The sequence below is a fragment of the Schistocerca americana genome, chromosome 7 (genome assembly GCF_021461395.2).
Source record: "Schistocerca americana isolate TAMUIC-IGC-003095 chromosome 7, iqSchAmer2.1, whole genome shotgun sequence".
Taxonomy (NCBI): Eukaryota; Metazoa; Arthropoda; class Insecta; order Orthoptera; family Acrididae; genus Schistocerca; species Schistocerca americana.
The window spans coordinates 268677957-268700535 of NC_060125.1; the positions used below are offsets into that span (position 1 = coordinate 268677957).

The window sequence follows — 22579 nt, forward strand, 5'->3', positions numbered from 1 at the left end:
AACAGTCGCAAATATCTTGGTCCTGTCTAATTCAACAAACTACCTGAAAATGTCTACACAGTGACAGTAAATAAGTTTAGCATTAGTCTGAATGAAAAGCAAAGGAATTTACTCTGCTCAAGAGTTCCCTAACTGTGTAACAAATGGCCCACATTTCTTATGAGAATGAACGACAAATGAACAACAAACTTTGTATATGCCATGCTATGTAACTTTTTAATTGCTGTTTTATGTAGGTACTTATTGTCATTTATCTGTATAATTATTTATTACGTTCGTCATTCATTTAACTGTGTGTTTCATTTACCTTGTAATTGCTCTAATAGGAAACTTTCGTTGTTATTGTAACTTGCTTATATATACAGGGTATCCATCTTGCATTAGTTTCTTGTAGATAATGACATCTGTCAAGTTTGTATTATTGTAATTGTTATTATTATTGCGTTAACTTTGACGACACCGACTGCATGTAAAGATTGTTCAAAGCTGAAATAAAACATTCATATTTGTACCTGCATTTGTAAAAGTCATACATATCTATTTTCTTTAGTCCCCATGACAGCAAGGGGCAACAAACAGGGTAGGAGCAAATACTTTGCATTCCTGAGTAGGGATTCATTGCCTCAGGTTCTTATGTTCAGTTATGCCTTTCCTAAGGTTCAAAGAGTTCCAAATGTCACAGCTGCGATGGCCAACGCAAATGCGGTTATACTGTATTGAAAATAGCTTCACTGCTATGCCTTCAAATTTAGTAACATGTGTACCTGTACACCTCTCATGCTTTATCACTTGACAAAAAATTCACACTTGTCGCTTGCTAACAACAAGTATATTAATTAATACCTTTGCAGTGTTGTGATGAATCTATAGGAAACTAAGAAAAGAGTTATGTAACTAACGGATCTTTTTTCTTTTTGTTTTACTTTTTCTTCTGTTACAATTGATTCCTTATCAGAATGAGGACTGTTTTCAGAAAAATGATAATTCGAGGGTATCTTTGTAAGATATTATTTTCTAATACACCAAATGAAACGAAAGTGAAGCAACATATGAAATGCGTGACGAGTCACGTTTCTTTTTGCAGAGCATGTTGATGTCTCTATTCATATAACAATAGTGAAAAGCTTATTACTCAAAATTCCATGGTAAATTAAAATTTCACTAAGAGTAAATAAATAAATTATTATTAATTAGTATGTTTATGACAAGTATGTACATTATGGATCCTGGATAATAGTCGTAAAATAACTGTATTGGGTGTGGACAGTTATTCTGGTATGCTGTAGCTTTATTGACAAGCTTTCAAAATAATTTTGTGTGTATCGTCCCTCTGTCTCCTAAAATTGATGGTTGATGCGCATTGGCTTGAATAACTGCCAGCGACGGAGTTCCGGCGAAAAGGCGACACTGCTGTCGAGGTGGCTGCTGCGCCATCTATTATGCACTGCAGAAAACGGATGCCGCAGGTAGCGCCGCCAAGACGGCAGCGAGCGCAACTACTAGCAGCGCCACTAAGTGCTGCCCGGACAGTGCTGTGGCCGAGTTGCAAGGTATTCCTGTGGAGCTGTAGGAGGTGCAGGCGCACGCTTCCGTGCGGTACGCGCCCTTGGTCGTCCATTCGCAGCCCGAGGTCACTGCGTTGCCGTCCAGCGTCATCTTGCCGCACAAGTACGTTACGTTCTCAACTGCAACACAGGAGGGAGGCTCAATGAGGCAAAACTAACGATTCGGTGAAGAAGTATCACACTGCAAGCAAGACGCTTAGAAATATACCACGTTTCCTTACTCTAATCTCCATTTCCGCCATTTTTTTCACATGAGTACATGAACATATTGCGATGATGAATAGAAGAAAAGTATGTTGGGCATAAAGAAACCATCACTACTGATCAACTCTAAATCACTATTCATCTGTGTAGGCTGTAAGAACACAGTGGCCTGGAAGTGCCACACTCAAGTCTTCAACAGCATTCCTTAAGCCATTGTACGATGTGTGATAGACAGTACATGGTGTACAACAATTGTATACTGGCAGTGCGAATGTCAAAAAGTAATAAAACAGGAAAACCCACAACAGATTCGCATTACGAATCACTTTATTCGAAGGAATGCAGATTGATAGTTTCACCCTTTACTGACCTCTGGTAGAAAAAGTGTCGAAAAACTGTAATAAGCTTGGAATTTTTATAAAATGTATAAAAATGAGAGTTTAGGTAAACAAGAGCCATGCTTCACTTTCAAGTAAACACTGAATGTGCACAGCATCATCTCTCTTATTTCTGGGCATTAATGTAACAAAGAACGCAGTACTGACATCACTGAAAAGAAAATTCCTGTAATTCACTTCAAGAAAATCGACGAGTTTCAGCACTTAATTTGTTGGTTAATGGTAGACGAGGGTTTCCTAAGATGGTAAGATTGTGCAGTTTGAGCCCCAAAGTACAAGACATTTGGTTTTATTTCATTATCTACACAAATTCTAAAGATTTAAACTTACATCACGTTGTGCTGGTTCTTTCTGATCAACAGCTATCGCTTTGTTTGTTACACAAATCGTCGTTCGACCATCCAGATTTACGTTTTCCGTGATTTCCCTAACTCGCTAAAGACAAATGCTGGGCTGATTTCTTTGAAATATCACTATCTGTTTCCTTCCGCATTCTTCCCTAATCCGAGCTTGTGCTCTGTCTCTAATGGCCTCGATGTCGACGGGATGTTGAACCCTAATCTTCCTTCCTCCATTTTTTTTGGTTACATATGGCTTTCCTTTACTTCTTATCTTAATATCCTACATTATGTTTCTTTTTTTGCCTTTCCTTTCCGTCACAAAGCACTGGACAGAATATATTCAGATGGAAAACAAGTGAGCTGAACTATTGCTTGTTGCCGTAGGAAAACGAGCGAGAAACGTGTTATATCATGTTTATAACCAGCGTCAGACATGCTCGTCACATTCAGCATTCCTCTTGTCACCAAGAACGGAATTTACATGCTTCTGCATCTACGAGCCCTGTTCAACAAAGACAGACAGATTTTTTTCACAAATGTTCGTTATTCCATTTCAATTTTTACATGATATTTTTCAAAGTACTCTGCTCCTGCCTGAATGCACTTTTTATAGCCATTCTGCCAGGACCTCGAGAATCGCCTCACTTTTCTTGAGCGCTGCTTCCGATTTCTCGAATTGAATGCGCCGAAGCTTAGCCTTTAGTGCCGGAACAAAAACGAAAAAAAAAAGAAAAGAAATCATAGGGTGCAATATCGGGGTTGTGAGACGGATGCGTTACACAGGTAATGTTGAATAGAGCCAGAAACTGCGTGACTTGATTTGCGACGTGAGGCTGCACATTGTCGTATTGAAGTCGCCACCCAGTCTGAGAAAGTTCTGCTCGTTGCCTTGCAGTGTGCCTCCGCAGTTTAGCCAGTACTGACTGGTAGTATGATGCTGTAACAGTAGAGTGAGTGGGAACGGCATGCTAGTAAATCATTCCAGTCAGTCAAAAAAATGTGTCCATCATCACTTTCCCTGCAGATGGAACAACTTCGGCCTTTTTTGGTGTTGGAGAACCTGTCGATTTCTACAATGTGCTGGCTCGTTTACCTTTACGATCATAATGACGCTGGCATGACTCATCGCTGGTGATAATTGAGTCCAGAAATGCATCTGCTCCATCGCGAAGAAACTGGATTCCACTCACACAGCCTTTTGTCAGGGGGCCAACAGACGTGACACTCGACGGGCACAAAAAGGGTCGGATGGAGGTGACCAAACGTAATCGTAAAGACACTGCCATTACCCGCTGATCTTCACTGTCAGTTACAGCAGCTGTGTTGATGCTGAGTTCAGTCACAGCATAAGCCTAAATATTAGGCCCACCTTGTTCAACAGGGGCAAATCGCTGTTCTTTGACGTCCTTGACTACCTAAACACTGTTGCACGAAGCAGTACATCTTCACTGTACGCTTGCTGTAGCTTTTCGTAAGTTACAGCGGCTGTCTGGTTTAAACAAACACGGAATTTCATTGAGTCGTACTGCTCCTCTCGGGTCTCCTTCAGTGCTTGGTATGTGAAATGGAAAGAGCGTGTACTAAGTAGAGTGTTACTACCAACCTACTGGTACGAGATTGCTGCCGCCTATGGACATTATACATAACAACCCGCTCTTTTCAAATATGCATGGTACAGATGGAAACTATTACGGAAGCTACATGAAAAAGATCAATCTGCCTTTGTTGATTAGTCCTCGTAGTAGAACTCATCTCAAGATACTATTATTAATGGCAAATTGAGCGGATTATAGAGAAATAAAAGCGAAAATATCAATTTTTTTCACTGTCAGGGTTAACCGTTCCCAGTTCTCAATTAATTTCCTTTCCTTCATCTTCCATTCGCGGGTGGTGCTTCGGAAGAAAGGTTATTATAGTGCAATCAGAGAAGGAAAGTAAGGGGAAAAATTCATGTGGTCGCAAGTTTTTGTACAGTGGTAGGGGTGAGTGTAATGAATAACATATCGAAAATCTTAACTGGTGAGGTGTGAGCGTTGACCATCTAGAAAACCGCGGCTTCTAGCGAAAACGTTTCAAAGTACAAAATTAAACAACATTAAAGTCCCTACAAAACCGATCATACTCATTTTTTTCTCTATGACTGACAGTTGCCTCACTGCAGTGAGTGGAAAAATAGAGGATTATTAGAAATAATGTTTTAATCGTTAAAATTAATCTATATTGTTAAATAACGCATGTTAAGAATAGACATTGAATATCTGCACCACATTCAAGTACAGTAGAACCATATTAAAGATAAATTAAGTTCTGGGGGTGTAACAGGTTGGAAAAGCGGGGCTGGAGATTAGAAGTCTGACTGAAAGTAGTTCGCCAGATTGTGCTCATGCACTTCCCTCTTGCATAGATCTGCAAAATGAAGAGCGAGCACGCAATTCCCCCTTCTCTCTACCCCGCTGTGTCACACAAACTAACTGCAGAGTGGTTCACAAAATCATACGGACCCTTTCCTAGATTACGATATGAGCACGTATAACATGTGGAAGTTTTGGGTGGTCAGGGGAGAATGCACGAATAATCGAAGTGGTTGAGTCCAACTCTCGTGATAAGAGGAAAATCTGCGTTCGAATCCCGGTCCAGCACAAACGTCACTATTGGATCGTATATCTATACATATGATGTCAAAGAATTGGCAGTCAGAGAATGAAGTTCGAAGATATGTAAATAATAAAGTGAAAATACATTAAAATTCAACTATCACTGTCATTTAATTGCCGAAAACATACACTGAGGTATTCAGGACACCCCGCGCCATCCTAATGAAACCAAAATGGAAATAATACCAAGAGTCAGCTTTTTAAAATTTGCATTCATTTCGTTGTTGTCGCATTACATGTTATGTTAAGTAAACCGATTGTTGTCTAATACTGCTATTATAACTGCTCTCCAAGTGAAACAAAATTCTTGGAGTAAGGCTGTTTTCTGTAACTGTATCTTAATAACTCAGTCTGCATTGTGTGCAAGTAAGAAGGAAACGAAAGACGAATACAAAGATTACAGGTACTTGACGAAGCTGAATCAGAAGAAACGTGTGATAAATCAGATAAAGAATCATCTGATGCGTGTGAAGAATTGGAACATGGATCTAATACAGAGACGGATGGTGACAACAGTGAAATAATCTTTTTAAATTATAGTTTCTATTTGGGAAAAGAAGAATCAACGAAATGGGTGAAGAACCTTCCATCAAGGAATGTAACTACGCGAGCTCAAAGTACTGTTATTCATGTGCCAGATGCGAGAGATGCAACCAGTTGCGAAAGCGATCTTAGGGTGCTTCCTTTTGTTTTGTTGATGAAAGTAGGACCAATGTTCGAAAAAATATGTAAACATACTAATGAGTAGGTGAAGCATTTCGGGGATTTCTGCCCGGAAACGAAACACTAAAGACACAGATGTGACTGAAATTAAGGGTTTCAATGAGTTACTTATTTTGGCAAGTTTTTACTGCATGGACATATGAATCTAAAAGATCTGTGGGACACAATTTGTTTTGGAATAGAAGACATTTCACAATTAGATAAGTTTGCACCAGTCACTGTTCTTGTTCAGATGCATAGGATTTGATAGCATTCAGAACAGGCAAGACAGAAAGAAAATACGTAACCCTGACATACCTACTTTACTTTTTCGTGTCCGGAGATTTGTTTCAAAGCCTTTCAGCCCAATGTCGGGCCAAGTCCAATGTTTGTCTCTTCTCAAGCCATAGTTCGTCAAGGGTACACCTTGTGGGGCAGATGGAACACACTGTAGAAGGTGTTTCATATCCTGAACTTCACCACAGTCGCATTTGTTGTCTCCTTCGTCCTTGAAGCCCCATTTGACTAGGTTTGCTTTAACTGGTGCTATGCCTGTTCTGATGCGGTTCAGTGTTCTCCAAATCTTGCAGCTTGATGCACTGCCGCTGGGTATTTCTCGTGAGGCAGGGTAGTCCTTCGGAGGCTCGTTCAATTCACTAGTGAGAAATCTCTTGCGGGATTTAAGTCTGCTACGTCCACATGAAGAACCATGCAGCGGGTGGCGCTCGTCGAAAATCTGTTTAAATTTTTCTGTATGTTCGTGCTCGATTCTTCGGGATTCAGAAGGTGAGAGTCCAGCTGCTTCGTATATTTTCCCAAGTGGAGTGGGTTTCATGAATCCTGTTGTTAGCCTGCATGTTTCATTAAGGACTGTAGTGACTTTTTTGGCATGTGTGGATCGGGACCATACAGGGCATGCATATTCTGCCGTGGAGAAGCAAAGTGCTTGAGCAGTTGTTCGTAATGCAGTAGGACTAGCTCCCCATTTACTATTCGTCAGTTTTCTTAAAATATTGTTCCTGGTAGCAACATTTTGGCAGGTTTTTTCACAGTGATATCTGTATGTCAGTGATCTGTCCAGCACGACACCATGGTATGTTGGTTTATCCGTATGGTCCAGTTTGTTGCCATTCCAGATGACGTTCAGCTTCCTGTTTTCCTGTTTTGTGCGGAGGTGGGAAGCGCTAACCTGTGTCTTAGATGGATTTGGTTTGAGGGAATTCTCTTTATAGTATTCAGACATTACGTGTAGCGAGCTTTCTAATTTCCCTTCTACTTCCTCGAAGCTATTTCCTTGCGCTGTAATGGCCAGATCATCGGCATACAAGAAATGGGTAGTACATTCCGGTGTTGGTTGATCATTGGTGTATAGGTTAAATAGTAGGGGGGCCAGCACACTGCCCTGGGCGAGACCGTTCTTTTGTCGACGCCATCGGCTTTTTTTTCCGTCCAGCATTACATAGAACTGTCTGTTTTGCTGCAGAGATTCAATATGTTTGTGAACTGATGATCATTAAATGTACAGTACAGTTTTTCCATGAGCTTTCTGTGGTTGACGGTGTTGGTTCAAATGGCTCTGAGCACTATGGGACTTAACATCTATGGTCATCAGTCCCCTAGAACTTAGAACTACTTAAACCTAACTAACCTAAGGACATCACAGAACACCCAGTCATCACGAGGCAGAGAAAATCCCTGACCCCGCCGGGAATCGAACCCGGGAACCCGGGCGCGGGAAGCGAGAACGCTACCGCACGACCACGAGCTGCGGACTAACGGTGTCGTATGCAGAACTTAAGTCCACCAATGCTACACCTGTTATTTGTTTGTTTTCAAACCCTTCCTCTATGTGTTCTGTGAGTGCTAGGATTTGACTGGTGCATGATTTCCCGGGTCTGAATCCAGCCTGTTGGGGAATGAGCTTTTGGTCTGCGATATTTGCTATGCGGTTTAGGATTATTAGTTCGTACAGTTTGTACAGGTGGCACAGGAGTGCTATTGGGCGGTAGTTCTTCGGTTGACCTGCGTCTTTCCCAGGTTTTAGTAGCGCCACTACCTTTCATTTCCTCCACATCTTTGGGATCTTACACGTTTTTAAGCAATGATTAAAGAGCTGCAGGATCCATCGTTTGGCACTAGGTCCGAGCTGTTTGATCTGTTCCACGCATATGTCGTCGACTCCCGCTGCTTTCCCGTTTTTCATTGAGTTCATTCCATGATTAAGATCTTTCATGGTAAATGGTATTTCGAACATGCTTGACTCTTGACTCTGAATTCTGCTGATTATTATTTTCTGACATTTCTTGTTGGGTTGTCCATTTAGTAGGATCTGATGGGCAATTTGATTGGGTGTTATTGAAGAGCATTGTTTAGCTGTCCCAAAGTCACGATTAAGTATTTTTATTAAGTTCCAAGCGACTTTGCTACTGTGGGTCATATCCATTCTTTCCAGCGTTTCGACCCATTTCCTTTGTCTTGATTCACTAATTATTTCCATTAGTGTTTCTCCACATTGGACTACTTCTTCACTAAAAGGGTCCTGTTCGTAAAGCATTTCGTACTCCCTCAGGATGTTCTTTGATTCGTCAGAGAGACCTGGGATGAAATGCTCTCTGCAGCCTCGGGGTATGTGTCTTCGAGAAACCTTTTGGAGGGTCTCTACGAAAGTTTGATAATTGTCTGGAATTGGGTGAAGATTTGTTATTTCTGCATCCAGTTCCACAGCATATTCTGTCCATTTAGCTTTTTTAAAGTTTAAGCGTCTGCGCAATGGTATTTTCGTTGTTCTCAAAGCAGCGTATATTTGGATTCCGATAGGTCGGTGTTGTGTTTTAGGAAAAGGTGCGTATGCAGTTATTAAGCATCGGTCTTCCACGTTTGCGCTTACAAACTAAATATCAGGGTTGTATTCGCGCTTCCAGATTTTGCTGCTGAACGAGCATGGTAGCTCGGGATCATGGATCAGGGGTAAGTTACTTATTTCCGCCCACTGCTCTAATTTATGTCCGTTGTCGTCTGTATGTTTGTAGCCCCATGATCTGCTGTGGCAGTTGAAGTCTCCTAAGATGAACTGTGTTTTCTGGTTGTTGAAGTCTGGCGGCAAAGTCAAGTTGAGCTTCTCTCCGGGCGGCTCTTATACTGACGTTACGGTGAAGGTGCTACACTCGACAGTCAGTAATTCTATGTTATTGTATGTAGGTCTGTTAGTTGATATTATGGCCATCTCAGGTTTCCTGAAGACAGCGCTGCCATATTTAAGATGTGGATTTTCTATGGCTAATTTAAGTCTTTCTATTTCTGGTCTTATTGCCCCTTCTTTCTTGTGTGTTTCTTGTATACACAGTATGTCCCATTTGAGCGTGCGGCAAAGTTGTGATATGATTTGTTGTTTGTTTTTGGTGATACTCTCTACGCTTAGGCTTGCAATCGTCAGAGTTGGCTCTGAGAAGGGCCCAGTCTTTCTGCTTTTCCGGTGTTGGAAGGATTGGCCATTGTCTTTTATTGAAACGTTTCCGGGGGACGTCGGCATTATCTGACAGATGATTATCGGTCTCTTATCTCAGATAGTGCACGCGTGGAGGATCCTTCCTTGTCCTCCTGACACAATGGGAAATATCTGAACTGTTCCAGGCGAACAAGAAAGACACATTGCCTGAATATACTGCAGCGGATGAACAGCTGGTCGCTTTCGGAGGGAAGTGTAGTTTTAGCCAGTATGTACGAAAATTCTAAAGCTCAGTGATGACAGGACTTGTTACACATACACACACACACACACACACACACACACACACACACACACACACACCACGCCATGAGGTGATACGCCAGTAAACAACCAGCTGGGTCATACAAAATTTCAAACTCGCTGTAAGATGTTTAATTCGCCTGAACAATGCAGCTGAGGGGAGTGGCCGCAGTATAACGGCAGACAATTGGTTAACAAGCTGCAGCTTGTTTAAAGAGCTGCTGAAGAAGAAACTCACTTGGACCGAAAACGTTCGTAAAAATGAAACTGAATTTCCTCCTGAATTTCTGAACCTGAAGTAAATAGTAGCTTATTTGGATTTTAAAAGGATTTGACAATCGTCTCGTATATGCCAAAAAGGAAAAAGATGTGAGACATCTTTCATCTGTGCACTTCAGTAACAAAACAGATGAGAGCACAAGAGAGGAAAAGTAAGCCTGAAATCATCACAAAGTACAAAGTACTATTCGACAAAACATTAATCGATACATTGGATGAAGTGTGCGCCACCTACTCCATATCAAGAAAAACGAGACTGTGCAATATCTTCCCGTGTCCTCGATATTTCTGCAATAAATCCTCAAACAGCATTTACTATAAATAACGAGACCAATAATATGGCTAGAAAACCGTTCTTACGAGAACTAGGTATACAGCCAATACAACATGCTATACACAAGGCAGCAACTGCATGTCTGCCTGAGTCCATCAAACGAAAAGTAGCCAAGATGACAACACAGGAAGACAAAAACTAAGAACATTCATCAGAAAGACCAAGGCTTGCAAACAGAAATGTAGGCCATGAAAGGAACAAGGAATGAAGTATAAAGCGCCCAAGAAGTAAAGACGTTGTGGGGACGTAGACACACTGACTCCATCCGCTGCCCTACCGTAGAAAGAACAACTGTGTCTTTGCCAGTCAGTTCTCTGCAGTACGCACTCCATGCTAGACGCATTGTGTATACGCTGCGAGGATAAAAGTATTCTTAGTAAGTGACGGGAATGCGAATGTTTGTTTATCATCGTAATTGACACGCCTACTCCCCACTACCTACAACGTGAAAACAAAAAATTTTAGTGTGTAATATACAAAAAATGTGTCTGAGTCATATAGTTACAATAGGTAATGACTGTTTCGATGAAGAGCATGTTTCTGATTCGGAAAAAAATACAAAATAGTGTAGAAAACGCAGTACACTGTAACGTTATTTAGGCTTTAAAAGTATGTGACATTTCCAACATCCCGCGCCAGTACCAACATTATAACAGTCGATATGGGTTAAGCTGTAAAACAAAGAAAAAGGTATTAATTGTTGACATATAAACCATCTTTGTTTTGTGGACGGATTTGTATTGTTTGCCTCTACTGTAGATAAACTTCAACAAGGACGAAAGAATGCAGACCACGTTTGAAAGTAGGCCTGAAAATAAATTGTAATGAGTCAATGATAATGTACAATTAAGACATCGAATAGAAAGGCGTACAGATGTGCAACGAACTCACAAAACCAACTGACGAAATTCTGTGTTTGGAGCACCTGAAGATAATGACTGGGTGGAGAGTGAAGGAAGCAAACATATGAATAGAACTTGGGTGCAGTGTAAGCTTCCGACTGTGACTTAATAGTGAGCAGAATTGTAGCGGCAGCAGCAGGCGCTGTTTAAACTGCAAAGAGCAGACACTTTCTCTTCGATAATCCGAAAGCGTGCCTGAATGCCAGTCAGACATATCAGTGACGTTAAAAAGCGAAATGGCAGAGGTCAATGTATTAATCGCACATTGCGTTTTCTTCTGTGTGAAATATCTGTGCAAGTTTGTGGTGAAAACAGAGAAATTTATTTATTAACATGTTGATGGCGGTCAGTGGTAACCAAAACTGGCTGTGGTTGGTGCACATCCTCTAACCTAGGGTTTCCCAAACTGTATTCTTCGTGAAGTGACTAAGTGCTCTTAGAAAAACTATTACTAACATGGCAGATTTTTTCGACATTTTGACGACACTAATTGTTTTTTTTAATTTCCTTATGTTTTCTGTGTTATTGATTATGACTTAAAATTGAAACAATCACTGCATAAAACAAGTTTTTCTCATTTTCTAAAATTTTATTAACCTTCAAAATAAACAAGGTGTTCCATCAAAGTACCGAGATTCGCAAAGTATTCCATCACACCAAAAGTTTGGGAACTCCAGCTTAAACCTAATGGCAGGGTAGCTTTCCTACCTGGAATGTGTTACTTCTTACGTTTGGGACCATGAGAAATGAATGACGAGAGAGTAGTGGGAGCTTAAACAATATGTCTGCTACAGGAATTTTTCAATTAATATATGTTGTCAATTTTGTTTTATAGCACTGAGACATAGATTAAGAAGTGAGATCTATTTAAAAAATTGAGTGTTCCTCAGATATAAAAACAAACAGATGTATCAGGGAACAACCTGGAGTGCAGAATGAATCGTGACTTTCACCGAAATGATATGGAGGTGGGCAGGACATGCAGGCAGTCACGTAGATTTGAAACGAGCCAAGGAAATATTTCACTAGATTGCAAGAGTCAAGAAACGAGGGAGGAAGACGATTTGATGAAAGTTTGGTAGATGAATTCAAAAACAAATAGGAACAACGTGGATGCTTAAGATTCAAGATACACTTGAAAAAGTCTAGAGATCTTTAAACATCAGTGAATGTCAAATGCCTAATGACAATGATGGTGATCATGGTAGATAAAAAGTCATGTGTATAAACAATACAAAAATATTCCCTGTCAATGCAAAAAGTTAGTTTTGAATAATAAAAAAGAAATGTTTAAATTGCGGTTTTAATGCTTCAGTTGTTCCACAGAGTCCCCCCACTTAAGTACAATAAACAGAACCTTCATACAACCAGGTGAAATTGTCACAAGAGTTCTTTTTTGGGATGTTGTCTAACTAACGTGACACATTGATTTGAATGACGGTTATGTTGTCAAACCATTGACGCTTTATGTGAATTTACACACTTTTCTTTTTGTGGCAGTTTTGCGCTGATAAAACCAACTCTCGCCATCGCTGATGATTTTTTCCAGAATAGAATAATCTGCGTTTTGCATTTCAATCAAGTCGCCAGAAGTGTACACCTTTGTTGTGTTTTTTTGGGAGTGAAGACGTATGGGACTGACTTTACACACACTTTCCCCTTCTTTGAAACATTCCGGATAATGTCTTAAGCACTTGATTTAGGGATGTTGCTCTATTGCGATATGTGACAAGACAATGTTGACAAACTATATCTGCACATACATTATTTAACATTGCCTGTTCATAAGCGACTGGTCGAATGCACGTCTGTTGCTTATTAGTTCAAGCTGCAACTCTAATTACTGTGCTAACGTCACTCATACGCCAGGAATGAAATCTGTCTCAAAACTTTTTGGACATAGGGTCTAGTCTGTCCCTTTCCATACCATGGCTCGCTAAAAAGTTGTCTTTCAATATCTTGAAATATTATTGAAATATCAAAGTTGTTCATTTTCCATGGTGCCAACTTACCATATACATTTCGCAACTTAAATTTCGAGATATTAGGCAATTGCTCTTGTTGTCATGCATCCGTGCATGAAACAGATATCTGGAGTTGTTTACATACAAGTGGCAGCCAGCTGTGTGTGCATCTAAAGTTACGTCGACCATATTTTTAAAAAACGCGACTGCTACATAAAAGAGAAACTGAAACGATTATCTGTGTCAGTCACTTAATTTTCTTGAGAGGCACTTTTTGAGGACCAATACCCTCATCTCCAGATGCATCAACGATTAATATTAGGGTTTTGTTTGGTGCATGTGTCTAGTTTCCTATTTTGAACTTATTTCACTACAAATAAGGTATAAATGATCCAGTGAAAGGAAATATCCATTTTCATTAATAAATGGCACATGAATAAAACAACACAAACACTCTAGAGATTATACAGATGTCGAAATACAGGGTTCTGTAATCCAAAGAGCATTACCAGCCTACATTACACATCAATGACACATATAACACGTATACAAATAAAAATTTTCACCCTTACTGCTTAAAAATATCAACACTGGAAATATATACACACATCATCAAATTTACTTCTTATTGCATTGGTTTGGTCATTTGAAGTAACTAAAGAAAAGATAATAGTAACAGTTACTTTCTGTTATGTAGCCTGCTTGAGAAACTTCAAAAAAAGTTCACTGTCATTATCTCAGCTTTTGTCATTTGGTCTGTTATGCCCATGCTTCCTGTTGGGAATTAACATTTCAAGTTCTTCATAGAGGTTCAATTTGTTATCTTTGTTGTTAGTTTGTTCAATATTTGATGGATCATTTTCACAATAAATCAGAATGATGTGGAACAAATCACTACACATTCGCATCGCAAATTAACTAGTAAATATGGCTACATGCTGGGTATTTATAAAGTGTTTCTAATAATAATAATAATTCCTACCCACCACCTTTAGACATTACACTAACAGAAATGTGAAACAGAAGAAATTGTCAAGGAGCAAGTTTTTTGTTTGTTCCCAAACTTAACTTTGCTGCCTGCCAGGCATTTTATATCAATGGATAACTTAACACAAAACTTTAGTTTCAGCATTATGCCCCCCCCCCATTTTTTGCTAAAGAAAATCTCAATGTAGAGTAACAAATGTCATTTTTTCTTCTGATATTGTAATTATGTACATCATTCTTCCTTTTGAACTGTAGTGTCTTATTTACAACAAACTCCCTGAGTGGATAAATACACTATGAAACAGTAATGAGAAAGCTCATCTTCTTAAACAGATGTCAGCAAGACAGTAGTGGCTGAGCACCTCATATCATTCTTACAGCACGTTTTTGAACAGTGAAGAGTTTTTCGTAGATGGGCTACCCCAGAACACATGACATCATTGAATAAAAATATGCAAAATATGTCAACTTACTGATTTGTCTCTCCCCAAAATTTGCAGCTATTCTAAGTGCAAATGTGCCCTGAACTAAGATATTTCAGGAGTCTTAAAACATGCTTTTTTCAGTTCAAATTCTTATGAATATGAATACATAAGGATTTTAATGTTTCCATTGTACTCATTATTTCTTCGCCATGTGTTGCACTTACCACTGATGTAGTACCCCTAGATTTGCACATTCGAATATGTTCTGTCTTTTTAAAATTAAGAGTGATATCACGTAACTAATGAGGAGGTATTGAATAGGATTGGGGAGAAGAGGAGTTTGTGGCACAACTTGACTAGAAGAAGGGATCGGTTGGTAGGACATGTTTTGAGGCATCAAGGGATCACAAATTTAGCATTGGAGGGCAGCGTGGAGGGTAAAAATCGTAGAGGGAGACCAAGAGATGAATACACTAAGCAGATTCAGAAGGATGTAGGTTGCAGTAGGTACTGGGAGATGAAGAAGCTTGCACAGGATAGAGTAGCATGGAGAGCTGCATCAAACCAGTCTCAGGACTGAAGACCCCAACAACAACAACATCATTTGTAGAAAACCAATCAATGATACTATCATGAACTTTGTTTATCATTTCTTCTGCAGTTGTATATGTATGCTTGGATTGATTATAGTACTAGGGTCACCTGTAAAAACAACTAAATCTGCTTGTTGGATATTAGACAGATGGTCATTTATGTGGAATATAAGGAACAGTAATGGACCAAAGACTGAGCAATGAGGAATCCTAGGCTTGATATCTCACCAGTCAGATTAATTTCCCCACACTACATTAGTTGAATTACTAATTACAACTTTCTTTATTATTTTGCTTACTTATGACATCATCAATTGGTTGGCTATACCATCAATCCCATAAAACTTGAGTTTATGTAGGACAATATTCTGATTCACAGAGAGGTTGCAGAAAATACCAAATGGGGCTGTTTTGTTATTTAATACTTGTACAATTTGGTGAATGAACATGCAAATGGAATCCTCAGTAAAGAAACCCATCTGAAACCCAAATTCTAATTTGCTGACGGTATTACTGTTGCACATGTGTTTAACAACGATATACTCCAGTCTCTCTGGAAAAATGCCTTGAGTTAGTGATGCATTGTATATTTCCGGTGAGACAGAGCTTATTATATGCCAACGTGTCTCATTGCTCTATTGGAAACACTGTCAAAAACAAGGACACTGGTCTATCAGACAATAGGACAGTATGCATTCCCTACTTCTGTGCCATTTCACACAAAATTGCTAATGTATTGAGATGATGTTATGGAAAACTTGACTTTTTCCGTAGCAATAAATTATATAATGGACTGTTACGTAACATGAAACTCAAGGAAGACACATTTCCAACATGAGTGTCTACAAGATAAAGTGCAATATGGGGATCAAGCAAGGACGAAGCTTCCAAACTAAATTTAAGGAACACACAAATGCAGTTACGTGTAAAACTCCCAATAATCCTGCCACAGCTACTCATATTAACGACACAGGACATGGTTTAGATAATCTAACCTAACAATACAATTTATAGTTCTAGTAGCACATTACGATATCAAGTGCAAATTAAACCTTATTTGTAGCGTAATGCAGCTCAAAAGAGACAACTGGCAACTTCCCGAAAACAAAACTGTACTTTAAAACTTTGATCACCCGAAGAAGAGTGTGTAAGCTCTCGAAACGCATCGTGAGAACAACTTAAAAGTGACTGACGCAGATAACTGTTTTAATTTATCATTCATATCTAAGTCTATTTAGCCAAGACAACTGATTAAAGGTAGGTTTCAGCCGCAACGTTCCAGAATCAATGTTTTCAACAGAAGCGACAACAAAAATGAATTTGACAAAGAAGCAGTTTCAACGATAGATTTTCATGTAGTGCAAATTTACTTTCCCAGCAAATGTCAACACTTTCAGGGCAACGCCTTTAATTGCGCTGGCACAAGCCGATAAGACAAGCAAACTGACGCAAGAAATCTCTACATGCATCAGTCGGATAGCGCTGCTAATGGCAGAGAACTTTATCGTTGATAAATTCGAACAGTAGTCATCTCACACAAAGTAAACTATATCATATTGCTTTACTTCCTGCATTCCTTTGTACTTGTATTCTTAGTTCATCGCTTTTTGCGTTTGTGTTGTTTCAGCTGTTTGGAGGCTTGTAACAATAGCTTCTCAAACTAAGAAGGTGTTGCTTTTAACCCACTGGCGATGAGACTACAGGTAGAGAAGAGAGAAGTCGTTCTGAAATATGGGTGGTAAATCAATTAAGTAAATTGCACTGATCATTCGGTATCATAGCGTTCCATTCTGAAAATGCAGCAGTAGTTGTCGATAGCTAAACGAAATGTGTCTCAGAGAAAAATGAAAAACGCTTGAAACAAAACAATTCATAGATAACGCCACAAAGAGAAAGGGAATAGTGTCGTTTCCGATCAAGAACAATGCACTGATTTTAAATTGAGACCGGTAGAAACGAAATGTGTTGTTAAAACTTCACAGCTTCAGCGAAGAGAAGTATTGAAATGGAATAGCACTACTTTATTATGTTCCATATCACATCAAGGAAGAGACTAAAGTACCTTTCGCTACGATGCAAACTCTTCTTTTAGGTCAATAATAATAGTAATTATGAAAGAGAGCTAAGAAACCCTGTACTTATGAAAAAAGAAGTGACTGTCTGGTAAAATGTTTTCATCATATGTATCTACCTCTACCTCTCTCAGGTCATTCAAATGATGTTACCAGTTTCGACTTATTACCAAGTCATCGTGAAATCATCTGTTTTAATGGTTCAAATGGCTCTGAGCACTATGGGACTCAACTGCTGAGGTCATTAGTCCCCTAGAACTTAGAACTAGTTAAACCTAACTAACCTAAGGACATCACAAACATCCATGCCCGAGGCAGGATTCGAACCTGCGACCGTAGCGGTCTTGCGGTTCCAGACTGCAGCGCCTTTAACCGCACGGCCACTTCGGCCGGCCATCTGTTTTAAACAGGAAGAGAAAGCATGTAATAAAATTTTAGAAAAACGAATTATAAGTTAAACTAACTGTACACAGCTACAATAACATCCAGTCACATAACCGAAAAATTCCGTTCTCTGGGAAACACGCAGTTTTCTAGGAACGAATTTCTATTTCTGTTTCTCGAGAACCGGCAGCGTAACTACTTTGTGTAACGAGCGAGGATTCAAGAGCATTAGATGCAGTCGCATGTCTTCATGTCTATGTTGATTTAGGCATTATTAACGACCTCGAAGCCCACATCCTGCTTTTTCGAGGACGCTTCCGTATGCTTGTGGCGAGATACTCGCCTCGGAGGTAGCGGAATCGAATCCCGATGCTGAAACTATTTTTTTTGCTCGTAGAAGCGTCCCATGGTTTTCCTGGAACTTAAATCGTCAGACAAAGCTACAAATGCCATCGTATGTACTATGCAGGATGGTAGGCGATATTCGCCTGACGTCCAATTCACCCTCGCGTACTTTTCTCCGATTCTGTCAACACCAATGAAATTGTAAAGTTTTCGAAGAGAAACAGTAATCTTCCATCTCGGATTTGCGATTATTTTTGAAAACATTTTTGGGAAAATATCGATCTTGTAATCTCTATAAAATCAGTGAAAAAACAGTCTTGATAGCGATGGTTATTTTATTAACATGACCGGTTTCGGCCTAGGCTTAGGTCATCTTCAGACACCATCAGCTGAAGTTGATGATGCGTTGAAGAGTCAGTTTACTGTTCTATGCATCGTCAACTTAAGCTGATGGTGCTGTCTGAAGATGGCCTAAGCCAACGCCCAAACCGCTCATTTTAATAAAATAACCATCGCGATCAAGAGCATTTTCTTAGTGATTTTATATTTACGATTATGGTTCGTCAAAATTCAAACATCGGAATGACTAACGGCGGGATTCATCCGTAGACCGCATTTGTTCCTAACACCGACCGCGTGTCTCAACAAGTACGAGCATGGTTAAATTTTCATTCAAATTGCGCACTATAAGCGATGGGTCAAACTGAAATATAAATGAATTCACTCTAAGAACGCCAGTTAATTATTCACATCAAGTCAAAGTCAATGACACTCATTTCATAAATTAAAATACTACTCTTATTGTGGAGAAGTCAGTTACCAGAGACGTCAGTTTATTAGCTCTCTCGAAGTAATTAAATCACATTACAACAAATGTGTAACTGAGAATGCATAATATACAATAAATATTAAATTAGATTGAGTGAGGTACCCTGAATAAATCTCTTGTGGTCGCAAAACTTTACACTGAATATCCTAAGCTTGTTCAACAATCGCATATTGCATTTAACGACGCGCACCATAGGGGAAAAAATAGTTAAATCCAACAACATTCGATCTCTTCGTAACAATTACCTAAACCTCATAATCTTGATGTAGTTCACGTCAGTGGGAATATAAATTTTCTTCAGAAGTAGTACTTTATGAAAATACTCGCCTTTTAATAAGTAGCGCAGCCTCTTCACAAACTTCCTCGAATTACAGTAGAGCATCAATTACCCGAAATAATTGATGACGGAAGGGGCGGGGAGGGGGGAAGAGATAATTGATTTTTCCAAACATGTTCTACCATTATTCATAGAAATATGAAGCAAGTAATGCTGTGAACTAACGAAGTATGAAATAAAAAGCTTAAATGACCATTAATATAGAGATCCAGTTTAAGAAAAGAAGTCAAAAATTAATTTTTTCTTCAGAATTGAAACTCTTTTTTTCCTTTTTGCCACTAAATCCAGCATTTGTGTTAAAGACTCCATTTGGACAGCATCACATTCATTTAGTTGTTCTCATCACTCCATAGCCGTCTTAAGCAAGTGAAACACTAGCACACGGAATGGTCCTTTTACCACATAGTTGCCGCTGGGCTCTTCCGCGCCGTCACAAGGGTCTTGATCGCCGATGACGCCGACAGTTATTTCACGGTTATTCAGCCAGCGTCGTCAACATCACATTCGAATCAGTTACGAATATTTTCAAACAATAGATTCCTTAATCAGTCCAGTCATTTCGAATACAAAGTGGATGTTTGGTGGTTGTTGAGGCACGGTGATAGCCACATCTGAAGAAAGGACATTATTCCAAGCTCTGTGTAGTTTCTGAAAACTATTTTACTGTCGTTTTCATTATTTATCTGTGCAAGATTACATCTTGATTGTCAAGTACAGTGACAAAATTTATAGTGATATTAGTATTCATTTTTATACCCGATATTGTTGCCTTTACAAGAACATATTCCTGAGCAAAGCTTCATCGGAAAGCATCTTCGTTCAACTGCTCCATTATTTTCAGACTATGGGAAACACTAAGAACAAAGCCTTCATGTTTAATCGCCTTTGCGTACGGCAAAAACAACTGCATGATCTGTCAAAGCGAACGCTCAAATGTTAAACAGGAACGCAGCAATCACGGCTGGCAGGGAGAGGGAAACCGTTGAACTGGCTATAGCTGGAGTCAGGAAGGATGGTACTCGAGTTTATGCTTGTTCTGCCCACCTATATCGCACATTTTCCGACAGCCCTCTGGCTGTTAAAGCCACTAAAATGAAACGCTGTGAATGCAACTAAGAAATGATGCAAAATCCCTCGGAACAGTTATTTCCTGAAGTTGTTTTAAACTGAGTTACATATCTGATATGAGTGAATCTGAGTAACTTATTTTTTCCAAAGTAAAAAAGAAAATGTCATCCAAATAATATCCGCGCTGATTACTTTTTGGCTTGTCTGTGTATCAAATTTGATCAAATGGTTTTGCATAGAGGTGAAGTTATCGAACAATGTCCCTCCCTCCGCTCCTTAAATACCGTACACTAAAATGATTACAAAATTAAACCTACACAATAATAAACCTTCTTTTATTTCCGATTTTTTCTGGCTTCTTTTGTAGACACATTCAGCTTATATCGTTTTGCAGAGTTGGCAACAATGGTTGTGAATGTCGCAGCCAACGCGAGCTTAAACGTGATTTAGTGAATTTTCATTCCATTTGTTGCCAGCTGTCATCACTGTTGGTAGTTGGAAGTGACAAATTCTTTATGAGCAAGTGAGAGACAAAATTTTCGGTTTACAAGCTTTCTTTAACCGCAAAGCACGTGTAGATGAAAACCGCAATTGCCGCCTGGAACAGGCAATAATGTAATCCTCGTTTGTGACTCGATTTGCGCGAACGGTCATCGTTCGTGAATCGGACTACAGTCCAGTTTTAAACGAACAGCTAAACTTCTACATCACGCACGCAAAAATTTGAATGTGCCGACTGGAGCGGTTTCGGTTAATCGATATTTCGATTGATAGGTTTTCGTATAATCGATGCCCTATTTCACCGGCGGAAACAAAACTTCCACCGCACCTGCTAAGCGTGGGCGAACACGGTACGGTTACATGCTTATTTTCAGAACAGTACACTGCGTAACGTGACTCACAATTTCGGTGAATGTCTTTCCACTCCCCTGCATCGTAGCTCCAACCACCATGTGATCCTCTGCCTGACTCGAGCAGTTGGATCTAAGATATGTGGCACCAACTCACTGAAAGTGAAAGTGCGATTCTTACACATCTGAACTCCATACACCCCAACATCAAATTCACTGTGGAGACTGAAAGGGAGGGTAAATTAACTTTCCTTGACGTCATGGTCAAGAGAAGGGCTGACGGCACCCTAGGTCATGGGGAGTATCGGAAGACAACGCACACTGATCTGTATTTGCACGCAGACAGCTGCCACCACACTTCACAGAGGAATGAGGTACTTAAAAACTCTAGTACATAGGGCGCGCACTATCTGTGACGCAGAGAGTCTGCCCCAGGAATTGGAACATCTGAGAACTGTATTTCGAAAAAATGGGTACTCAGAGTAGCAGATTCAACGTGCTCTCCGCCCAACCACTACAGCACAACCTGTGGAGATGGATGAAATCACGATGGAGGAGGTGGGCACTGCGTTTATTCCATATACAGGCGCACTCTCGAGGAAAATCGACCGCATTTTGAAGAAACACCGGGTGGGAACTGTGTTTTGTCCTCCGAATAAAACTCGTGCACTGGTGAGGAGCGCCAAAGATAACCTCAGTTTGAGGAAGGCCGGCGTGTACCAGATTCCGTGTCAATGTGGCAAGTCGTATATTGGTCAGACGATGCGTACCATCGAGGATCGATGCCGTGAACACCAGAGGCACACTCGAGTGACGCATCCGAGCAAGTCGGCGGTCGCTGAACATTGTTTGTCGGAAAATCACGCTATGGAGTATGAACGCACGAGAATTATGGTACAGACGTCGAGATTCTGAGACAGCGTTGTTAGCGAGGATGAACGCACGAGAATTGTGGTACAGACCTCGAGATTCTGAGACAGCGTTGTTAGAGAGGCCATCGAAATTCGCACCAATGACGACCTCATAAACCGTGACTGTGGCTACAATCTTAGGAAGGGTTGGGAACCAGCGATTGGGTTAATCAAGAGTAAATCAAGCAAACGTATAGTTGTGACGACCACGGAGGACAGAGCCATCACTCCGACGTCATCTCAGACGCCGTCGCAATCTGTTCCACCGCGCGACCGTGGCGGGGCGCGGACAGCGGAGGGAGCGCGCCGCGGGCGGAGGGTATTTAAATCGGCCGCCGCCGCAATCCTGTTTCCTCTGAGCAGCCATAGCGTACGGATCTCCGTGCCGGCACGTTCACAGGAGCTCAGTCCGTCAGTTCACCTGATGATGGCGACATGTATGATCGCCGAAATATTGTGCCCGTTGGACACTGTAGACCGGCAGTACACCCGTGGATATTTTGATTAACGTGAAAGTGTTTGATGACGGTGAAGATAGGAGAATTTCGATTTTCCAGAATGACATTTTCAGCAGCTGACTGTATTGGGCTTCCGGTCATCCTTGGGCTACTGATTTCTGTCAGATTCCCATTTCACACTCAGTCGTCTGTTTGCAATAGCTGAGATCCTCATAGATGATACTGCAC

At 40.2% G+C, this 22579-nt stretch overlaps 1 protein-coding gene across 1 annotated transcript in view; it reads right to left on the reverse strand.

The window, feature by feature from the left end:
* Positions 1–432: 432 nt before the first annotated feature.
* The window catches only part of LOC124622644, a 162795-nt gene continuing 140648 nt past the window's right edge, over positions 433–22579 (reverse strand). The window contains exon 4 of the mRNA XM_047148424.1: positions 433–1685. Coding sequence (XP_047004380.1) covers positions 1438–1685 — 248 coding nt within the window. The 3' untranslated portion in view covers positions 433–1437. The remainder of the gene's footprint in view (positions 1686–22579) is intronic.